At 40.4% G+C, this 24210-nt stretch overlaps 1 protein-coding gene across 2 annotated transcripts in view; it reads right to left on the reverse strand.

Annotated features, from left to right (window-relative positions):
- ENTREP2 (endosomal transmembrane epsin interactor 2) overlaps positions 1-24210 on the reverse strand; it is a 1488859-nt gene that overhangs the window by 1049533 nt on the left and 415116 nt on the right. For both annotated transcript variants that reach the window (XM_075342723.1, XM_075342722.1), the window contains exon 2: positions 16399-16455. In XM_075342723.1, coding sequence (XP_075198838.1) covers positions 16399-16455 — 57 coding nt within the window. The remainder of the gene's footprint in view (positions 1-16398; positions 16456-24210) is intronic.

The raw sequence follows: 24210 nt of genomic DNA on the forward strand, positions 1-24210 counted from the left end.
ATATTCACTACTTGTGCGTTATATCAAAGTTTGTGGAAATTGCACACAAGTGCACCTGTACGCTGCCACCAACAGGCACACACGTGCGGTTTTAAAAACCAAGCACGGACGCAATAAGAACCTAACAGGTTTTTTTGGGGAGCGACAATTACAGACAAGTCAGACACTATCTGGACTGTTTTACACTGTGTACACCAGCCCCAGATATGATGAAGGCTGGTATACGATCACCACTAGGAATGGCTATATATACCCTGCCTGCCTGCCTGCCTGTATACTGGTACAATAGTCCTGACAAGGACTCTTCTGGTCACTAGCCTGTATTCAGACCTGGCTATACCCTGCCTGTATATAGCAACAATAGTCCTGAGAAGGACTCTGCTACTGTACTCCGACCTGGCTATACCCTGCCTGCCTGTATACAACTAGAATAGTCCTGAGAAGGACTTTTGGTCACACTGTTTGCAGCCCTGCAACTGAAAAAGCTATAAAGGGCCGCAAAGCTTTCCCTGAATCAGCGACACTCTCTCTGCACTGACTGTCTGGATAGCTGTGAGCAGAGCACAGCGCGCCGGCCGGTATAAAGGCTCGGTCACGCTGTGCAGGCCGGCCAATCACTGCAATTCCACAACTAACAGGGCTGTGGCATTGCAGTGGTCTGCCAGCCAATCCCTGCATGAGGGCTGGCTCTCAAAAGAGCGCCAACATGCAGAAATGAAGACCACGAGTACAGCACGAGTATCGCGAGATTACTCGGTCCCCGCCGAGCAGCCCGAGTACAGCGATACTCGTGCAAGTACCGAGTAGTTACAAGCATGCTCGCTCATCACTAGTAAGAACCCATCCAATACACACAGGCAAAAAAAAGTCACACCATAGATGTTCAGAAATTAAATTATGTGTAATAATAAAAAATGACATAGGGAAAAGTATTGAACACATTAAGAAAGAAAGGTAAAAAAAATATGAAAAGTCATAACACCAGTTGAAATCTATCAGTAGGTAGAAAGCAATCCTGCCATTTGGTGAAAAATAATATCGGCTGGTTCAACTGCTAGCCTATAAAAAGGTCTCATTACTAATGTGCCACACAAGAAACATCTCATGATGCATAAAACTAGTGAGCAGTCTTAACATGTTTGCAACCTTATTGTTTCAAAACATACTGATGGCATTGGTTACAGAAGAATTTGTAAACTCCTGAATGCTCCGGTGAGCACTGCTGTGGCCATAATCTTGAAGAGGGAAGGACATAATTTCACCACAAACTGACCACGACCAGGTGCTTGCTACAAGATTTTAGACAGAGGAGTGACATGAATTATTAAATAACTTGTACAAGAGCCAAGAATCACCTGTGTAAATTATAAAAAAACCTGGAGTCAGAAGGCACAATTGTTTCAATGAAAACAATAACAAATGCATTCAGCCTCCATGGCAGCATGCACTCTCAACATGCAAAATTCCATTGCTGAACAAAAAGCATGTTCAAGTGCATTTGAAGTTTGTTCAACAAAATTTATATAGACCTGAGAAATACTGAGACAGATGAGCCCAAAATTGGATGAATGGACAAATGTACTGGGACATTCTTGATAAAAATCTGCTGCTATCTACCAGGATGATGATGATGAAATGAGAGTGAACATTTCAGCAAGACAATGATACCAAACACACAGTCAAGGAAACTCTCAAACTGGTATAAGAGAAATAAAATAAAGCTACTAGTGTAATGATGCTTGCTACATGAAAATGGGAGTCCTGTCTTGGTGGTGCTCTTTACCTGGGTGATACGCCTACGCAGATTGACAGTTGCCACGGGATGTGGCAGGTCGGGACCAGATGGTCCACCCCAAAATCAGAGAGACTAATATCCAAAAATATAGTTTTTACTGAACTTAAACAACTCTCACAACTCTCACAACAGTCCAGTAAAACAATCCTGAGAGACCTAATCTTCTCCTGTGGCAGCTGCACTGGTCAGAATGCAGCACTAGAGCCACCCACAGTTACTCGTGGTTCCCAATTGGCCTGTGAAGTCTCTGCTAGAGGGGTCACATTGCTACAACTCGTCACCATTACATATAAAGTCCATTCATGGAGGGTCACAGGTTGATGCAGCCTCAATCACTCGTAGGGGAGCTTGCGTCCCAATAGGCAACCATGATTTATTTAAAGTATTCAACAATTGTGGTATCTTTTACTAACATCCTTGTGATACAAGTTTCTCTCAGTCTGTCTCACTCCACATAGGTTTCCTGTTTCACCTGAGTCTTCCTACACCTTGTTCACTCAGCCTCCCTGTCATGAGTTTTGGTCTATAGGACTTTCCAGTCTATCAGTCTCTGCAGTCTTTCACAATTTTTCTCCTGTTCCTTGGTACTTAGATCTTACTATCTCTTGTTGTCTTTCTTCACTAGACACACTTATCTCATGGAAGTTTGCTAACTAGGTCCAGCACAAACAAACTCTGGATTCTAACTGAATCATCTCCAAAGAAACAACTTTCTTGCCTTTGCATATGACTCCTCCCAATCTGATTTAGTCTCACCCTTAACACTATCTTGGCGAGATTAATTACATGTCAACCATCAAACACATTGAAAATGGTACATTAAATGGCAAAATATAACAATGTGTTCAAGTGGGTCTGGGCATTACTTTCACTTTCTTTCCTGAAATGAATCCAATAGGAAATTTATGGAAGGAACTAAAGATCAGAGTTCATAGAAGAAGCCTACAAAACCGTCAGGATTTGAAGAGTGTTTGTGTGGAAGAATGAGCAAAAATCACACCAGAGTAATGCATGCAACTAGTTTCTCCATATAGGAGGAGTGTTGAAGCTGTCATCACCAATGGAGGCTTTTGTATGAAGTATTGAATAACCTTCAGTAAGCATGTTCAATACTTTTCCTTGTGTCATTTCTAATTATTACACATCACTAAATTTATGGACATCTATGGTTTGATTTCTTTGCTGTGTGGTTTGACGGGGTTATTAGGTTGTTACTGGTGAGATATGCACCTTTATATATATATATCATATATATGCTGTACATGCAAAGTTTACAGTTTATAGATCTAATAATTTCTGAAAATGTCTTCTTACAGAAAATATTTCCCCAGGTTTTGCTCCCCCAGCGTGATGTAGGGATAGAGACCCTGAACTTCCGTTTTACATGTGTTTTAGGATATATTCACACATCCGTGTGAGGCTAAGTTCACTAATTTTTCATCTGTATTGTCATCTATGTGACAACCGTATGGCATTTTTAATACATCAGCAGTTATTAAAATGTACAAAAACAAATACAGTTTCCTATATTAAAGAATCATAATTAATGAGCGAGTGTGCTCTCCATTGCTTGATACTCGATTGAGCATAATAGCGTGGGCTCGAGTACCGAGTATAATGGAAGTCAATGGAAAACTCAAGCATTTTTAAACTCGAGCATTCTTGAGAACCCCAATGCTCGACTGAGTAAAGAACAGAGGCGAGCATGCTCGCCCATCACTAATTATATTGTATCCATAAAAATAGGATGTTATAAAGTGGATCCATATGGATCTGATTTGTTGGCATTCTCGTAGAGTTTATTGGAAGAGTCTCATCCAAAACACAGAAAAGACAAGCGCATGCTGCAATTTTTTATCATGTAAACATTTAGTCCAGGGGAAAAAAATAACACTGGCCCAAACTTTAGAAGCAACAAAAAGAAGGAAAACCGGGCACAATTCAGTAAATCAGCTGTTGAGTAATTGCCACTCCAATCTTGTGAACGCATTAAATGGCAGTAAACCAGCAGAGCAAAACCACTGTGCTCATTTCAAAGTGTCAGTCTTTCAGAAATCCAAGAAAAAAAGAATCAAAAGGCACTCACCGGATCATTCAAAAAAAGAAGCTGTTTATTCAACCATCAGGTCAGGGGGAAGGCAGTGAACGAGGGAGTACACACAGCCCGTCGGACGACGGCCGTTTCGCGAAATGGCCGTCGTCAGACGAGCTGTGTGCCCCCCTTCCCTCACTGCCTTCCCCCTGACCTGATGGTTGAATAAACAGCTCCTTTTTTGAGCGAGCCGGTGAGTGCCTTTCGCTTCTTATTTCTTGGGTAACACTGGCCCAAATGCTGTAAGTTTTTATCATGGACATCACTTGGACTCAAAATAGGGTTGTGGAAACTTAACCATATTATCAAGGAGAAATGGACCAACTATGTTCTCAGATGTAATCCTAGCTGCATCCTAGTTGCTTGTTTCTTTATTTTTATTTGTTTTTTTATTTCCCTAAAGAGTTGTACTTGTTTCCAAGTCAATAAAAACCCTTGGAAGCTCACATATTTTTAATGATCTTTATTACTAAAAAACAGATCCATGAGACACGCAAGCAAATTTGAAGCCTTTCGATTTGAATCCCTGTCTCACAGATCTTCATAGACTTAAACCCCTTCACCCCCGGCGATTTTTGTTTTCGTGTTTTTCTCCCTTTCTTCCAAAAGCCATAACTTTTTATTTTTCCATCAATATAGCCATATAAGGGCTTGTGTTTTGCAGTACAAGTTGTACTTTTGAAGGGTACCCTTCATTCTGCATCATATTGTATTGGAAAATGGGAATAAAAAGTCCAAATACGGTGAAATTGAAAAAAAAATGCAATTTGACAATTGTTTTTTAGGTTTTTTTAGTTACCAAGTTCACAATATGTTAAATCTGACTTGGCAGTAGGATTCCTCAGGTCAATATGACTTTGTAGATACCAAACATGTATAGTTTTATTTTTCAATATATTTATTTAAGTGATTAAAAAATAATCAAAAATTTGTCAAAAAAAGAATGGTGCTTTTGTTGCCATTTTCCAAGACCTGCAACGTCTCATTCATCGGGATCTGGAGCTTATTTTTTTAATCTTGAGTTGACGTTTTTAATTATACCAATTTTTGTGTAGATCAGATGTTTTGATCGCCTGTTATTGTATTTTATTGCAATGTTTCAGCAATCAAAAAACTTAATTCTGGCTTTCTTATTTTTTTTTTCATTACGCACTTTACCGATCAAATTAATTTATTTTATATTTTAATAGATTGGGCATTTTTGGCAATACCAAATATGTGCATTTTTCAATTTTTTTAAAATATTTTATTTTCAATGGGGCAAAAAGGGAGTGATTTAAGTTTTTCTATTTTTTTATTTTATTTATATTTTTTAAAACTTTTTTTACACTTTTTCTTCTTTTTACTAGTTCCTTTAAGGAACTTGAACTTCATATACTCCAATCTTTTCTGCTGTACAGAGTGGTGCTGATCTTCTGTGAATGCTGGTGCTCAGTCGGCGTTCACAGGAACTATGTCATGACAGTGACAAGGGTCATCAGCTGGCCCCCAGCTGTCATTACAACCCATTGGTACTGACTGGGCCACCGATGGCAGCGGAGGATGACACGCTCCACGCTGGCGTGCGCTAAATCCTGCTGTCAAAGATTAACAGTAGGATTTAATTAGTTAACGGGCGTGGGTATATTCTGTTACTTTCACATGCTGGCTGATCAGATCAGCTTGCCAGCATTAAAGGGACAGATACAACCTATGATGTATCGGTACATGATAGGTCGTGAAGGGGTTACTGTACTAGTCTGATCCTCAAAATTAGAGCAGAATAAAACTTGCTTTGAACCACACACATTTCATTGTCGGATCCATGATTTTGATGGGTGCATGACTATATTAATTTTACTCCATGTGTCTGAATGCTATTCAAAAAAAAAAAAACAACAGACAGCACTAAGATGTGTCTCCAGGATGTGTGAATGTAGTCTTATGCGGCTCCCCATGGACTTTAATGGCCAGGTCTGGTCTGCCAGATGGGTGAGAAGAGGACACGCTCTGTATCTCCCAGAAGGAGATATGGGTCCTTTTCTAAATGGATGTATGTATGGTTAATGAAACTATGGGTTGATGTGCTATCCAAGGAAAACAATACGTGCGTGTCACACAGATTGTGAATGTAGCTTCAAGGTCATAAAATGCTAATTTTAATAAAATAATGATTCCGTTGTTCTGACATTGATTTTAAAAGTAAGTACACCATCATTATCATAGTATAGCTATATACTAATATGTGCAGTTTGTATTGTGAAATCTGATGATGCATCCACTTCAATGTGCATTACGGGTCAAGACAGCACATAATGGATTTAATAGTACTACAACAATAATAATGTAAAGTAAACACGACATGATTAGCATTTCTAACTCTATTAATACAAAGTTAAAAGTTTTTAACTGGAAATGTATTTTGCGCCCAGTAGGTACGGTGAACTAAGCTAACCTTTAAACCTACACCCGCAGCATTATTAGTACATGTCGGCATTCAGATTTCATTACCATCAACTCCAGACCTCATTTCATACAGGTAACTAATTAATCCAAGTGACTGATGTTGCCTTGCCTGCTGCGACATTTTGGAATACTAAATGCAGGGTTATACAACATAAAACGTGACCGCAATTTGCAGATTTTCCAGGACCATTTAGTTTAATAATATTGAAGTTTTTCTTCCTCTCAGACAATACAGTTGGCATTCACAGTAAATATAATGAGGAGGCAAAGTGCTGTGATTTCTAAAGCATTTTATTTCGCTAGCTCTTTTGATCCTTTGCTGTTATAAAGACAAGTGGAAGCCACTGCACGGAAGACATACATATATTATATTTATTGAAGGTATAGCCCAGTCAGATGAGCACATTATGTGTATTATTGCGATTGCAGACAAAATGAAAGAGATAACAACAAGATGACTCAACAGATGTGCAGAGAATATTAATGCTTTGTCACTTACTGCCTAAAGCCAGGCTGAAGATAGAGCAGCAAAATGGCCATTAGAATGTACAGAAAAAGGGAAATACATTCTGCATGTTAGTATGCAGTATTAAGGAGCGGGTGGGAGCAGAAGTACATATAAATACAGTATCTTATCATTATACAGTCAAATTGCGGCATTTTCCGGTTTGTAGGACGCATTTTTTTCCAACAAAACTGGGGGAAAAATGGGGGTGTGTCTTATAACCCACATATCACTTACCAGTGTGGCAGCGGTGGCACAGGGTCGGCAATACTGCGGGCCCGTGGGGTGTCACAGCGGCGGGTGCCATTGAACTGCTGGCGGGCTCGGAAGGGGGGATGTTGCCGCTTAAGAGGGCCAGTGTATAGCAGCGGAGGGTCGGCGATACTGCTGGCTTGTGGAGTGTCGTGGCGCCGAGAACCATTGATCTGCCAGCGGACTACAGGTTCCATAAAATCACCGGCGAACTTCAAGACGCGTGCGCAGAAAGGTCTCTGCAGCCATTTTCTTGAAGTCCATCATGTCAATCTGCACACGCATTGCCTCCATGGCCATTTACTTGAAGTTCGCTAGCAATTCAATGGAACCCGCAGTCCGCTGGTAAATTAATGGTGCTTGCCGCCGTGACACCCCACGAGCCCACAGTATCGCAGACCCTCCGCTGCCACACACTGACCCTCTTGAGCCAAAACACCCCCTCCTCCGACCCGATGGCATATCAATGGCACCCGCCATTGTTACACCACACAAGCCTGCAGTATCGCTGACCCTCCACACACTGACCTTCTTGAGCTGCGATACCCTTCCTTTGAGCCTGCAGCATCACCTACCCTGCCTCCTGGGACCTTCCTCAGCTGCTCCACCACCGCTGCTCCCCCCTGGTGAGCTAATATAAGGGGCTCTAGGATTATAAGACGTAGCCACATTTTAACAGTAAACATTATTTTTTTTCTATTTTTTGCCTTCAAATTTGTGGTGCGTCTTATAATCTGATGCATCTTATAAAACGAAAAATACTGTACTTTGTATGAATGGCATGTTCAAAACTAGTCCATGAGACCCAGATTGTGCTGGTAATGGGTGGGGAATGGGGATCCATCATAAAATAGTCCAGGATCGCGCTTCACCTATAGACTACTGTGTAGAGATAATCGGATCAATTTGTGGTGAATTGAGTAGAATTTCCAGGAAGTTGAATTTGAACAGTTTGGGATTTTATTCACGAAGATCAGCCCCTCTGAAAAAAATGGCCACACTATTTCACCTCTGCTCAAAAGTCAGAGTGGGCTAATGATGACAGGCACAGCCAGGTCACAGGTAACAAATTGTCATGTGGTTTCTGTAAATAAAGGGTTACAGCACTTGGCTGCACAAAATGCTCCCTGACTTTCTGTTGTTCCTGCTGTTATTATTAATTGTACTAGGTAGCTTTCCTGCTGGATTTTCATCTATTCCCCTTTAGGACCCAGGGGAGCTCTTCTTCTGTCCAGCTGCTGATTTTAAGTATTCCCCTTGTGCTTACATACTCCCATCTTCCCAGAACTTGTGCTGGTGATATTATTCAGTTCATTCAAGCTCTGGATGCAAGCAAGTGGCCTGCATTCATTTGTGGCATTATTGCTGAAACTTTGCTGAACTTCTACCTGAGTCATCTAACGGTTCATGCATTTTACCCCCGTATGTCCTCCTTGTGTCTTCTTTAGTGTTTAGTGGGGTTGACAAAGAGCTTATCCCACCCGTTCCCTATTTAGGGCCCAGCACTAGGGATACCTAGGGTCAGGTATCTGGCTTGTAGCATAGGTGCGGAACCTATCTACGGTCGTGATGGACTCAAGAGACTAGCGGTAGGTTTGGTCAGGGGTTTCACCATCTCCCCCTTCCCTAGACACAGGGTTTCCCTTCCCTTTCGCTGTTTGCTTGGTACTTCCCCGTACCCAGCATAACAGTGGGCTTTCCCATTATGCCCTAAAGCCATCACATTGTCAGTGTTCCGGGATTTCCAGCTTGCTTCTGAAGGATCTTGCCCTTTGTTAACATGGAGTTTTCTGTTCTGTTGCCCTACTTCCTGTTCATCTGTTTAAAAGCCCGCCCCTAAGCTTAGTCTAGTTGCTTGAGTATACTGCTTCCTGTCTACTTCTGCCCTGCTGCTCTCATTTCCTGGTTGCTATTTTGGATCCTGGTGAATCACCTGACACCGGCCCTGGACACCACCTGGTCTCATCGAGCTGTGCCATTGCTGGTCCCGGACTCTGTCTGCCGTCTCCGATTGGCGTTTGTGCCCGGTCCCTTCCGGTACATATCCACCCTAGGACCCGTGTTCCACATCCAGTACGGACATTTTTGGACTATAACCTGTTGCCCTTTCGTGTCCCGGCTGCTGTGCATTTAGGCCTTCTGGGGTGATTGCCAGACAGCCCCTGTATAAGGGGTTCGCTCCTGGTGGCCTCCCTGGGGGAGTCCAGTGCGCGTTCCCGGGAATTCCCCTTTGCTCCGCACCTGGCAGGTATTTACTGTGTTTATGTTCTACTGTGTTTATGTTCTTTCCTGTGTACATATTGTTGGTTGCATATTATAAAACTTCTTTGCACAAAGAACCCGTCTCTGGTTGTCATTGCCCTAACGCAATCGAAATCCTCAGTTCATCCAATAGTATTACACACATCACAATCCATATTAAAGCCAGTGTAAAAGATGGAGCCGGCCAAGCAGCACTATTTTTTGGTATTACAACATAGGGTTACAGGTCAGAGCCCACAGCTCATTCGACATAGAAACAGAAAAATACATTACAGTAGTGTGAATGTGAATTTCAAATTGTTTGATCATCTCTACTACTTTACAGTATTCCCAAAGTTCAGAGATCATTTTAATTTTCCAAGATAACTGTAGTTTAACTACATGTAATATTAGTCTTAGATAGTATATAATCTATATGAACTACTGATCTAATAGATGCTTCAGATTCTGCTCTCTTTCGCTTCACACACTACACTGCCGATTGACTGTTATTGTGTCCCAGCCCAGCACAAACCCACAAGAAAGTCAGTAATTGGAATACATTGAATACTAATTAGCACAACAGTATATTGGCAACGCTGCAAACATGCATTGTGGGCAATTAGCAATAGTAAGTGCAAATTCAGAAAATTTGCTTTAATCTAGATTTACTTTTAACTTTTTAAATCTTATCTCATAAACTATCATAATTCTTACATTTTATGTAAGTTCAAGAATTCAGAGCTTAGTACCCATATCACTAATTCACATAGCAGATGTCACCATTAAAATAATAGAAAGTCAGTCACTGACATCCATTATCACACTTATGCCAGCAAATAATCATTTCCAGAACATAGGTGTGTGTCACACTGGAGGATAAAAGTAAATGATGGTTATAAAAAAGGTGACTCAAGCTTTAGATTTCAAGAAAATCTTTTTTAAAGGATTGCACTTTCCAAAGTTGTTCTTCAATTATACAGTAAAATCTAGCAGAACATTGTCCTCAACAATTGTCCTATCTGAAAGGGCAGATCTGGCCTCTTGATATTCCTTGCTGGTAATAAAATCGCATTGGATGAACATAGAATTTCCTTTATAGATGATCTTAAATAATTATCCCCATGTAATATTATGTAAGTATCATAATGGGGTTGTCTTATGACAAAAATTAGGGCATATGGGTATCACAGAAGAGGCACCAACTTGAGTTGAGTGAGTACCTAACTATTTGTACTCACTATACTCATAATGAGCACTCTCTAATACTTGCGTATTCATTCCAAATAGCATGTACAATGCAAGTCAATGGGGAAAAATTCGCAAAGTAACAAGTAACCCGAATACCGAACTATTCGTGTGAGTAGCAAATAGTGCGGAAATCGAGTTATTCATTACATTGAGAGTATTCCCCATTCACTTGCATTGCACACACTATTCGGAATGAATACACAAGTAGTAGACAGTACTCGTTATGAGTATATCAAGTACGAATAGTTAGGTACTTGCTCAACTCTAGCGCCAACACTAAATACGTCCTTCTATGAGTCAGAATCCCTTCTGTAAGAGTTCTCATTCCTACATGCATGCATAAATAAATGGCCATTTATTTATCCCAGAGATAACAGTAACTAACATGACAGACATTAGTCTTCTGTTGAAAGTTAAAAAGGCTATTAATAAGTCCGGCACTCTGCCATAAAAACAGTAAAAAATGCAACATACTTAAAAATGAAAGATCTTTTTTCAATATCTTTCACTATAACTTTTAGTAGGACTCATTTGTCTAAAATCTGTAAAATTACTCTCATATCAATAATATAAATGTATTGCATGATAAATATCTTTAGTAACATTGTTTATTAGATTAGCCAAATAAAAGAACACTAATCTTAGAATGTAGACCCAAAGCAGTTTCAGCAATTCATCATTAAAGGGATTGTTTCTCTTCAATTTAGGTTCTACCTTGGCTGCAGTTTGTTATAATACAACAAACAGGGTTATATTCACAATCCTCAGGTCCACTGACGTGTCTTTAACGCTGCTCCCAGTGTCTGGCATTGTCACGGTACTGGCACAACCTTAAAAGTGTGGAGCCAATGAGTGAGCTCACTGATTGGCTGCCAGGCTGATGACATAACATTAGCGCCACAGTCAACACTAGAAAATGGGATCAGCAGTGGAGAATTGAGGAAAGTGAGTACAGAGCCGTTTGTTGTGTTATTATAAATTGCAGCTGAGAGGGAAACTTAATTAAAAGGGAACAGCCCCTTTAATCTCTTCCTTTCCAAAGATCCTAAATTATCCCATAATATACTTAAAAATAAGAAATTTATAAGAAATTCTTCTCTGTGTTTCCCATCACGTTTTTTTCTTTGCCTCCTTACAATCCTGTATATAACTGTAAGGGTATGTGTATATGGAGTCTTTTGAGGAGTCTTTTGGAGCATGTCCACTTGGCAAAATTTTCTCAAAAAATGCTTAAAAGACTTGTTTTCTTCTGCTGCCAAGTTTTGTAAAATATCTGGTAGACGAAAAGTATGAGCATGTCCCTTTTTTAAGTTTTTGCAGATAGAAAAAACTCCAAAATAGGCACCATCCAATCAAAGATTATGTGCAAATGACTTTTAACTTTTAAAGTATGTGCACATAGAGTCTTTTTGTTGAGTTTATTGAAGTAGAAACTGAGCAGAAACTCAAAATTTGGAGGAGTGTTTTTGTTTTTGAGGATGATTTGGATAGTTCCCACTCAGTGGCTTTATGCACATGGAGCTTTCTCAGATGGTTATGAAATAAAAATGGAGAGGAAAACTAAGAATTGGGTCTTTAAATCCTCCTTAAAATGCAAACTCTTCATAAATTTGCAGGTTCTGCTCAAAAAGCTAAAAAAAAAAATCAGCAAAAAGACTCAGTGTGCACATAGACAGTGTCTTCTCCAAAACCTCTATAAAAACTCCATCTGCACATACATTCAGGTGAACCCGCTGGATTTTTCAAGCAGAAGACACTTAAGGAAACTTTGGTGTTTTTTTGTGTCGTTCTTTCAGTCATTTTCTCACCACCTTTCCATCGTTTTGTCTGCTGGGATTTGTTTTCCTATAGTTTTTGTGACATCTTTTTTATTGTTGTTTTTCGCTGTATTTTTTCCCGCTCAATTGAATAATGAAGAAACCGCAAGCGTGTTTTTAAGCAAAACCTACGGTAAAACTCTCCAAAAGACATCTGGGCTTCTTTTGAGTTTCCCATTTACTTATATTTTAAAGTACAGTTCATGATAATACCAGAAGAATGGATCAGTCACTTCTTTTATCTACATTGGCATTTTTAGAAACCTGAAGCTGTTAAGAGATGTTTAAAAGTCTGAACATATATATAGCAATTCGTTTTTACATAGAAATGCATATATTCATTCTTTTGAGCTTTTTCTGATAGGTTTTTCAGCCAGTTTCCATGACAAATTCTGCTTGAAAAAAGACATCTTTTGCACATACCCTAAAAAAACCTCTCCAAATAAGAATTGAAATACTCTTCAGCACAATAAGAAACACTTCAGAACATAAAAACTCATCCAAAAACTCCTCAAAGAAGGAATTTTTCCTGAAGCAGTTTTAAGTAGAAAGCTTGTCATATTTGACCGCCTCAAAATGTTTCTTTTGAGTGCTCATAACCTAATACCACTTGGCGCAGAATGAGTATTTCTTTGCAGGTCTTTCTATAATAAGGCCCACAGATCCTAAAGCTCTACCTCTTTTTATTAAAGCTCCGTCCTTAAACTGATTGGCAGTCAAAAATAAGTAAGATCAGCAATAAATTAACCTTTGTGGTCTCTGCAGGATTTCTGCAAAAATGTTTGTACAAAATCCTATAAGCCAACCCACATTGGCATCTACTTCTGATTTCTTAAATCATTACATTCTATGCTAAAACAAATCTATCACTAGACCTAATACAAACTGCATACAGTATGAAATAGATCTCTTAGACCTGACTGGGCTGCTGTACTTAGGGTACCTTCACACTTAGCAATGCAGCAGCGATCCGACCAGCGATCTGACCTGGTCAGGATCGCTGCTGCATCGCTACATGGTCGCTGGTGAGCTGTCAAACAGGCAGATCTCACCAGCGACCAGTGAACAGCCCCCAGCCAGCAGCGACGTGCAAGCGACGCTGCGCTTGCACGGAGCCGCCGTCTGGAAGCTGCGGAGACTGGTAACTAAGGTAAACATCGGGTATGGTTACCCGATGTTTACATTAGTTACCAGTGTGAGCAGGGAGCAGGGAGCCGCGCACACTGAGCGCTGGCTCCTTGCTCTCCTAGCTACAGTACACATCGGGTTAATTAACCCGATGTGTAATGCAGCTACATGTGCAAAGAGCAGGGAGCCGCGCACACTGCTTAGCGCTGGCTCCTTGCTCTCCTAGCTGCTGTACACATCGGGTTAATTAACCCGATGTGTACAGCAGCTACATGTGCAGAGAGCCGGAGCCGGCAGCACAGGCAGCGTGAGAGCTGCAGAGGCTGGTAACTAAGGTAAATATCGGGTAACCACCTTGGTTACCCGATGTTTATCTTGGATACAGCTTACCTCAGCTGTCAGACGCCGGCTCCTGCTCCCTGCTCGCTTCATTTGTCGCTCTCTTGCTGTCACACACAGCGATCTGTGTGTCACAGCAGGAGAGCGGCTTTGAAGAAAACGAACCAGGGCTGTGTGTAACGAGCAGCGATCTCGCAGCAGGGGCCAGATCGCTGCTCAGTGTCACACACAGCGAGATCGCTAATGAGGTCACTGCTGCGTCACAAAAACCGTGACTCAGCAGCGATCTCGGCAGCGAGCTCGCTGTGTGTGAAGCACCCCTTACTGTGAAAACCCATGTCAGATGACAACTCTATATCGGGAAAAAAGACCAGCTTCATCAGGTCTAAAGCGGGCTTTACACGCTACGATATCATTAATGAATTATCGTCGGGGTCATGGTGTTTGTGACCACATCCGGTATCATTAACGATATCGAATTGTGTGACACTTCTGAGCGACCTTAAATGATCGCAAAAGCGGTCAAAATCATTAGCCGCGGAGAGGTCGTCCTGAAACAAAAAATCGTTTTCTGCTTATTAGCGATGTTGTTCGTCGTTCCTGCGGCACCACACATCGCTGTGTGTGACACCGCAGGAGCAACGAACATCTCCTTACCTGCCTCCACCGACAATGCGGAAGGAGAGGAGGTGGTTCGCCGGCCAGAGCGACGTCACAGGGCAGGTAAGTCCGTGTGATGGGGGTAAGCGAGGTTGTGCGGCACGGGCAGCGATTTGCCTGTGTCACATAACCGACGGGGGCGGGTACGATCGCTTGTGAAATCAATAGCAAGATCGCAGCATGTAAAGCCCGCTTAAGAGGTCTACTTAAAGAGGTGGTCCACTACCTTTGCATTGATGGCCTATCTTTAGGATTGATCATTAATGTCTGAGCAGCAGAGGTCCATGAACCTGCACCCCCCCCAATCAGCTGTTTTCAGTGCTGGTGGCAGCAGCAGGTGGCAAGAAATGCTCAGTTCTGCCCTGTCTTCTGATATTGGCTGCAGCCAGGTACTGCACATCTACCTCCTATTGATTTGGATTGAAGGCATAAGTGCAGTACCTGGCCATGGCTGCTATCAGTTGACGGGGCAGCTCCGGAACTGAGCATTTTTGCCAACCTCCTTCTACTGCCGGCACCAAGAACAGCTGATCGGTGGGGGTGCCGGTGTCAGACTCCGGCCGATCAGACATTGATGATCAATCCTAAGGATAAGTCATCAATGTTGAAGTAAGTGGCAACCTCTTTAATAAGGGTATGTGCACATGCTGCAGATTAGGGGCAGACATTGTCTGCACAAAGAAATGCACCTTATGACAGAAAAACACACCAAAAATGCATACGTTTGTGTGCCATGCATTTTTGGTGAATTTTTGTCCCCGAAAGCGAAAAAATCGACATGCTGCAGATTTTTTATGCACCCAATACTGCAAGAAAAAAAAGAAGCAATGTACGCACAGCGCTTCAAAATTCTCATTGAGCTTGCTGGCATAAGGATTTACATGCAGATTTGGGCAACAACCTGGATGGTAAACTACAACAAATCTGCATTAAAAATCTCAGCGTGCGCACACAGCCTAATACATGCAATTTGTATTGTGGTATCTGGAAAATTCCATTTTATATATTACTTAAAAAAAATTGAGAATGACTTAGGATAAGTTATTACATATTGCAACACAAATAAAAACTATTAAAAGTATATCTCTGTATCCATATTCCCCTACTTAGCAGAGAATTCATCCTATTTGGCTCATTCAGATGTATGTTTTTCATATACAAGTTCTACAGCGTTTTTCACGGATAGAACACATACCTATCAAATTTTATGAAGCTGTTCACATGTCCGTGTATTTATGCAAACCAAGTATTCACTCAATATCATAAAGCCACGTCTGATTGTGATCCAACTTACAGATCAAACTCACCATTGCAAGTCTACGAAAAAACTGGATCTCACCCGGATGCCATCGACGTGCTGTATGTTTTTCATAGGCTGTTTGATAGGAGAAACTTAAGAAACCGCCATTGTTTTTCCATTCATACAGGAAAAACTGCTGAAACTTTGACCAAACTCTATTAGTAAAAGTTGACACTATCCAAACTTGAAAGAAAAATCGGATAAAAACACTGAAGAAATTCTGACTTTTTTTGCGTATGACAAAAATCACTTGATTGAGCCCTAATGGTAATTTCTAACATAATGTTTGATTGAGGCAAAACAGAATTGTGGAGGGAAACAGCAAAACGTTTCACAAAATGTGCAAAATTTTAGACTTTTTGATGAAAAAACAACAAAAAAAACTGGTGAAGTGTTAATATTTCCCCTTTAAGAATACACAAAGTATTCAACATGATTAGTAAAGTAGGAAATAATAGGATGCCTTCTCTTATTTTGCTATAATAATTGTTAGAAAAGTATTTTGTTTGCATTTTACAGCAATTTTCTTAGTGGTTGAACTAAATGGCCAAACATAATTAGATTGTTACTTACCACAAGTGAGAGCGGACGTTTCCAGGCAACAACACCAATCAATCCCGACAAAAGAACCTGTAAAAAAAAAGAGCAATGTCAGTATAGAAAGCGTGCTGCTAGTTTTTCAGGCCCTTCTATAGACCCACAACATGCACTTTGCTCATTACTTTTGTTCAGAAGAACGGCACTTATCTGCTGTAAAGTTACAGCTATGACAGCAGAGATGTGCAAATTATAGATTACACATGTAAAAACATTGCAATGTGTCTTTGTATGTTGAGAATATGTCGAACCTTTGTAACCTTAAAGTAAAAACTGCATTTAAAAACCCACATGCTGTTCTTGCAGTTGCTACTGCTTTGTCTTTTCTCTATGAAAGTAGTTTGAAAAACATATCCTAGAACTATTTCTTTATGGAAAGGTGCAAAATTGTAGCAAAATCATAAATTGCAATGTAGGTTTCAATTAAAAGAGTTTCTTATTGAGACTTGCATATCACCTTACAAGTAAGCTAAGCACCAGTGCTCAATGTCAGGCAGCAGCTGCAAAAGCAATCAAGATTTTAGGGTGTATAAAAAAAAAGAGGTAAAATCTTGTGATCCGAATGTATTACCCTTCTATAAATCACTTGTAGGCCACATCTTGAATATGGGATCCAGTTTTGGGTTTCACTTTTTAAAATGACTATTGGAAAGCTATTGAAAGAGTCAGTTCAAAGGTGGGCAGCTAGAATATTATATGGGATGGAAGGTTCTCCTATTATGACAGGTAGGAAAAGTTGGGTTTGTTTAGCTTAGAAAAAAGAAGCCTCAGAAGCGATCTCACTTATACATATAAATAATAATAATAATAATAATATTTATTCATTTATATAACACCATTAATTCCACAGCGCTTTACATACATTGGCAACACTGTCCCCATTGGACATCACAATTTAAATTCCCTATCAGTATGTCTTAGGAGTGTGGGAGGAAACCGGAGTACCCAAGAAAACCCACGCAAACACGGAGAGAACATACAAACTCCTTGCAGATGTTGTCCTTGGTGGGATTTGAACCCAGGAATACAGTGCCTTGTGAAAGTTTAAAATAATAAATTTCGTTCAACTTCACAATTGTGTCCCACTTGTTGTTGATTCTTCACCATAAAATTAAAAAAATGTTATCTTTATGTTTGAAGCCTGAAATGTGGGAAAAGGTTGAAAAATTCAAAGGGGCCGAACACTTTCACAAGGCACTGAACATGTGTAGTCACTACAATGGACTGGCATATGACTTATTCTTTCCAAAGACTATACATAGGACAAGAAGACATTAATTATGGGTGAAAAAAAGACATTTCCAGCAGCTAAATAGTAAATGGTTAGTTACAGGTAGTGTAGTCAGACTATGGAATGTCCTAGGGCAAGTAGTAGAAATGGCAGATATTTTTTCAGCATTTAAAATAGGAATGGATGCTTTTTTTTTTATAACAAACAGCAATAGCTGTATAACAACAAAAGTGGGTTAGCGGTAGAATATAGCAATAGATAATGATGTAACAGTCAAGGCCAAAAGTGTTGACACTATTGAAATTGTTCCAGAAAATTAAGTATTTCTCCCCCCAAAATTATTGCAATTAAACATGTTTTGTTATACACATTTTTATTTCCTTTATCTGTATTAGAACAACACAAAAAGAAAAAGAGAAAAAAGGAAATTGGACATAATTTCACAAAAATTGTTGGCAACTTTCAAAATTTGTGGATTAAGAACTTTGTTTCAAGCATGTGATGCTCATTTACACTCACCTGTGACAAGTAACAGGTGTAGACAATATGAAAATCACACTTGAAACCAGATAAAAAGGAGAGAAGTTTACTCAATCTTTGCATTGTGTGTCTGTTTGTGCCATACTGAGCATGGAGAATAGAAAGAAGAGAACTGTCGGAAGACTTGATAAGCAAAATTGTTGAAAAATATCAACAATCTCAAGGTTACAAGTCCATCTCTGGAGATCTTGATGTTCCTTTGTCCACAGTATGCAGCATAATCAAGAAGTTTACAATCCACGGTACTGCAGCTAATCTACCTGAACATGGATGGCAGCAAAAACTTGATGAAACGTTGCAATGAATGATACTCCGAAGGGTAGATAAGTTACACCAATCAACTTCCAAAGAAATTCAAGCTGTCCTGCAGGCTCAGGGTGCAGAACGAACTGGCCATCGACATTTGAATGAAAGGACCTCAGTGCTGAGTGAGCCAAAATCCTTCTGGGAAAGCATCTTCCTGACAGATGAGAACAAGATAGAGCTTTTTTGGTAAACAACATCTTTCTACTGTTTACCAAAAACTGAATGAGGCTTAAAAAAAAGAACACAGTAACTACAATGAAATATGGTGGAGGGTCAAAGATGTTTTGGGGTTGTTTTGCTGTCTCTGGTACTGGATGCCTTGGCTGTGTGTAAGGCATCTTAACATCTGAAGATTACCAAAGGATTTGTGATGGCAATGTAGTGCCCAGTGTCAAAAATCTGGGTTTGAGTTCTAGGTCATGGATTTTCTAGCAGGACAAGGACCCCAAATATACTTCTAGAAGTCTTTAGAATGGATGGAAACAAAGCACTGGAGAGTTCCGAAGAGGCCAGCAATGAGTCTAGATCTAAATCCCATTGAACACCTGTGGAGAGATCTTTAAATTGCTGTTGGAAGAAGGCACCCTTTAAATATGAGAGAACTGGAGCAGTTTGAAAAAGAAGAGTGGTCCAAAATTCCAGTTGAGAGGTGTAAGAAGCCTTTTTCATGGTTACAGGAAGTGATTGATTGCAGTTATTTATTCCAAAGGTTGTGCAACCAAATAATAAGTTGAGGGTATCAACAATTTTGTCCGGCCCATTTTTGGACTTTTGTGTGAAATTATGTCCAATTTATCTTTTTTTCTATTTTTTTTTTCATTACACACAAAGGAAATAAACATTTCTATGACAAAACGTGTAACTGCAAAAATTTTCTGGGAGAAATACTTCTTTATCTGGAAAAATTTTAAAGGGTGGCAGCACTTTTGGCCATGAATGTATATTAGCAGTAGTATAGCAATAGATAATGTATAATTAGCAATAGCAATAATATCAATATTAATTAGCAATAGCAATAATAGCAATATTAATTAGCAATAGCAATCATAAAAGATAGCAGTAGTATAGCAACAAATAATGTATAATTGGTCAAAGAAGGTTGAACTTGATGAAGTTATGTCTTTTTTCAACCTATGTAACTATATAATCTTACTACTGATCCATATGCTATAGCAGTAAAATGGCTTGAACCATAGGAAGCATGGAACATGGATATGCTAAGTTCACACATAGTGGTTTTGCTGTGATTTTTCCTGCAACCAAACTCACCTGTGAATTGCAAAACCTACAGCCACAGAAGATTTGTAGTTAGTTCCCCAAGGTGTTTGGAACAAGCTCAGTGCTGAATGCTTTTAAAGGGACTGTAGCCATCAGGGAGCTACAAGGTTCTGCATCGTCACCAGGATTAAGTGTCCAAACCCTAGGGCCCCAGAAGACCAGTACCGGTCACACACAAACACTTCACAAAATCCCAGTTTTTCCCCAACAACCCTCCATAGAATGGTACACGGCTAGGGTCGGACCAATGGAAGGCCGCCTAGCAATGGAGCCAGTCCACTAGTTGACCAGGTAGGAGGGGCAGACTGTGGACAGGCAGAAAGACAGAAGTAGTCTAGAAGTGTCAGAGGAAGTGAGCAGACACACTGACTAGGAGTGAACAGTAACCTGGTGCCCAGGAGGGTAGTTGCCGGTGGAGTATGGTGAAGTACAGTGGAGTACTCCCGGAACTATGCACCGACTGGGTACAGGACCGTAGGACAGGCAGAAGCTCCAGGCAGGCCTGATAACACCTGCACAGTGAGGGGACCATCAATGACCTCACTGATTTTGCTACTGAGTCTCAGATTTTTAAATGGAGAACCGGTGACAGGACCAGAGACTCCAACCCCACAGGGTTCATGCTACCATCATATGGACTGCAGTGGAAAACCACTGGACGGGGACCCCCAGTATCTCTATGCCACGGGGAGCCACCAACTAGAGACAGGTGCAGGGGAAGAAGGTACCAGATTACTAACTGGCACTGGGATGAAGAGAACCTGAAGGTGAAACAAGCTGGCCTCGGGTAACCAGTTACCACCAGAAAAAAGTGAGTAAAGAACCAGTTGCACTGAACTACTTGTGTGGACTACCTTCTTTCGACACCAGTCAATTCACCTACCCTCTGGGGCCTGGCCCTGCTTGTGGAGGTCCTATCACCCAGGCTGCCATTAACACCAGCCCCAGTAGTGGACATTGTGCAGCGACGGCTCTATCCACATAGCCGCAACACAGCAAGTGGCATCACCTGTGAACACTATTCTATTCCCCTGTAAATATTTCCCCTTTACAAAAAGGGCCCAGGGGACGTAACCAGGCAGCGGCCACTAAAATGACATTCCCCAGATATACACATCCCGGGACCAAGTACCCAATGACCCTGAGCGACACAGGACTATCAGCACAGAATGACTGATCAAAGCAAGTAGAGGCTCTTGTGCATCATGGTGTGGCCAATTATTTAAATACACCTTCCTTCCTGCTTTTTCTACCTATATCTTCCTTTCTCTGGCTCTATGAAGCCAAGCAGTCAATCACAGAAGAGGGGAGGTTGGAGATTAAATGAAAACCAGTTGATAGGAAGGTGTATTTAAATGATTGGCCGCGCCACATTGCACGAGTGCTTTTACTTGGTTTGAACAGTCATCCTGTGCTGACAGAGGCTTTTTAAAAACTGTGCAAGTGTCCCTGGAATAATTGATGTTTTGATACTGTTCTAAGGGCAAAAGAAGTTCACATGAAATATTGGCTTGATTTAGATTTCTCTTTTGTTCTCTTTTGTTCTTTCACTTTGCATATGCACAATACTGTACAATACAACCTTATCTCAATCTGCTTCTATCACCAGGCGCCGCTGTATTCATTTTCAAGTTTTAACCTAGCTAGCCAACCATCCTCTGCCAACTCACTTCATCGACCAGCAGCTACTCCATGAATGCAACCTAGGTGTCCATGCTGTAAGCCCAGATCTCTTAAAGGGTAGAGGCCAGTCCCTCGTTGATCTGTTAAATGGAGCATTGTACAGAGTCTCTGAGTAAACCATATTAAAGGCTTTCAGCTGTCCACAAAAAGTTTGCCCTACAGTATATAAGCATTTTTTTATATAATAAAAATATGTCGACTATATTTAGTTAAACTACTACTAATAACCAGAAAAAGTATATGAATGTTCCTGTTCCATAAGATACGTTTAATATTCAAATTACCCCAAAAATAGAAAAAATCTTAAGTGGTGTCATTTACATTTAAAAAATGTTTCTTCTAAGATTCTTGACGTTTATTTCATATAAATGAAACAAAATTTGCTAAACAAAAGCTGTGAAAAGTCTTTTGCAAGCAGGCTTGTGTCTACATAAATAATTGTTTTCTTCCCATTGTAAATCATTGTAAAGAACACGCAAGGAAATGTTACTTTCTTTAGTCGAGCCAGCTGCCAGAGCATTCTTTATGTTAAAATAGCATTGCTAAAAAATAAATCCCTTTTCATTTTTAATGTCATTCAAGTGAGTGACTACCAACATCTGGCACGCCTGTAAATTACTTTTAGAATTTGAAGGCAATCAATTCTATTATAGAAAAAGTGATTACCAATTAATGTACACTATGTTCTACTGTTGCACAAATTAGCTACATAAAAATCCGATTTCTGCCTGTACCTGTTCCGCATCATAAAGTCTGCTAATTTGTGCTTATTTAGTCATGCTTTATTTATACTTAAAGGGTTACATTTTTGTAAAATTGGAAAATATTTTCCACCAGTAATTAGAAAAAAAAAATAGTGTGTATGGGCATAGTATAGGAAAAAGTGAAATGTTTCATTAGGGAACATTCGCCAGTCTGTCAGATCAGTTGTTGTTTTAAAACAGCATTGAGCCATTAGCAGCACCATTCTTCTCCCTTATAATACCAATGAACTTTGTGTGCTCTCCAAAACTTTTACTTGGGGCATCTCTGACCTGCCTGTTGCTCCTGCCCTCCTCCAAATACAGGTGTATTGCTAATTGCTGTCTCTGTCCAACTCGGCAGCCACTGCAGGTAGCATCAGTTGATCTCGTCATCCTATCTAGTAAGAAGTAAAATCGGAAAAGGAAAGACATAGGTGCGTAGTACTGAAGTCTGCCATATCTAGTCTTTCCATTATCCATACTGGTGTGCCCTCTCCGTTTAATTTTGAGAAAATGCAGGATGGCAGATGTTGGGGTGCTAACATAATACAAATGTGATTGAGTACTGAGTAGCACTGAAGACCTTTGGTCCGTTGGGCAATGTCCAGTAAAGTTGATAAGCTGAAGGTATGTGTAGCCAGATGTGATGCAACAATAACATATACCAGATATACCCTTTACTTTAAAAGCTGTTACACTGGAGGGTAAAATACATCAGGGGTAGAGAAATAATTAAAACTTAACTTTTAATACCCCAGTTAAAATTGAGTACCCAATGACATACAAACCACCAAAAGAAAAACCTGTGTGAACAGGTACCACAGTGGTCTGTGACGCATGTGTTCAATGCAGACATAAATTACCGTCACAAGACCCAACAATCACATCTATGCTGTATAACTAACTTCAAGTATACAGCGGAGTGCAAAAACAACATTAAATGTGACTGAGAAATAAAGGAACGGTTTCACCAATTGATGTCCTAAGACCAGTACCTATGATGGGATAGTTCACAGGAGGGACGGGCAACGGCTGCCACACATTATCCCAGGTTCCCAGTTGTCAGTCACCACTCATGTCCTTTCTTCCCGACGCATTTCGTCGATTTTTGACTCATCAGGGGATCTGGAGATCAGAACCACAGTGAGTATGAGACCATGTCCACATAACTGTCACATATGGACATGGTATCATGACTTGACATGTCACTGTGCTTCTGACCTCCGAATCCCCTGATGAGTCAAAAATCAATGAAACATGTCGGGAAGGAGGGACATGAGTGGTGACTGACAAATAGGAACCTGGGGTAATGTGTGGCAGCCGTTGCCTGTCCTCCCCCCGTGACCTACCCCATCATAGGTACTGGTCTCAGGATATCAATGGGTGAGACTGTTCCTTTATTTCTCATGGTCCATAGTGTTTTCTGGGAGCTTGGGCATAGAACCTCTTACCTCTATTGAAACACCGGAGTCCCCTGATGATTCAAGGCTGATGAAATGCGTCGGAAAGAGGCTAGGAATATCATAGGGATTCCAAGAGAGGGTTAGATGTGGTCTGCCCTTCTCAGGGCGGAAGCTATTGGGGTGACAGATGAAGTTAGTTCTCCTAGGGATTTATAGGGTCAGTGGTAGTTTGAAAAAGGAAAAACCCATACGGAGGAGACTTTTATGTACCCCAAGCTTCAAAAAAATGGGCGAGATTGTTCTTGTTTTCTCATCTATATTACCTGTGAATACTGTGGGTTCTTTTGTATAGGACCATGATATAGTATTTTGGTAGATTATATTGAGGGGTTTTTTTTATTATTTTTTTGCGTGTGCTCCCATACTGAACCACTGTCCATTTCTGGGTTAAATAGTCATACTCAATATTTTTGTTTGTCTTGTTGTTTTTTTTATAATTTTGTTATATACCTCTAGAATGCTAACAATAAATAAGCAAACTCTGGTAATGCATTACTGCTATAGGAATATTTGAAAAAAAGAGATACTTAGCTTATGTATTGGC

The sequence above is a fragment of the Anomaloglossus baeobatrachus genome, chromosome 4, assembly GCF_048569485.1.
Source record: "Anomaloglossus baeobatrachus isolate aAnoBae1 chromosome 4, aAnoBae1.hap1, whole genome shotgun sequence".
NCBI lineage: Eukaryota > Metazoa > Chordata > Amphibia > Anura > Aromobatidae > Anomaloglossus > Anomaloglossus baeobatrachus.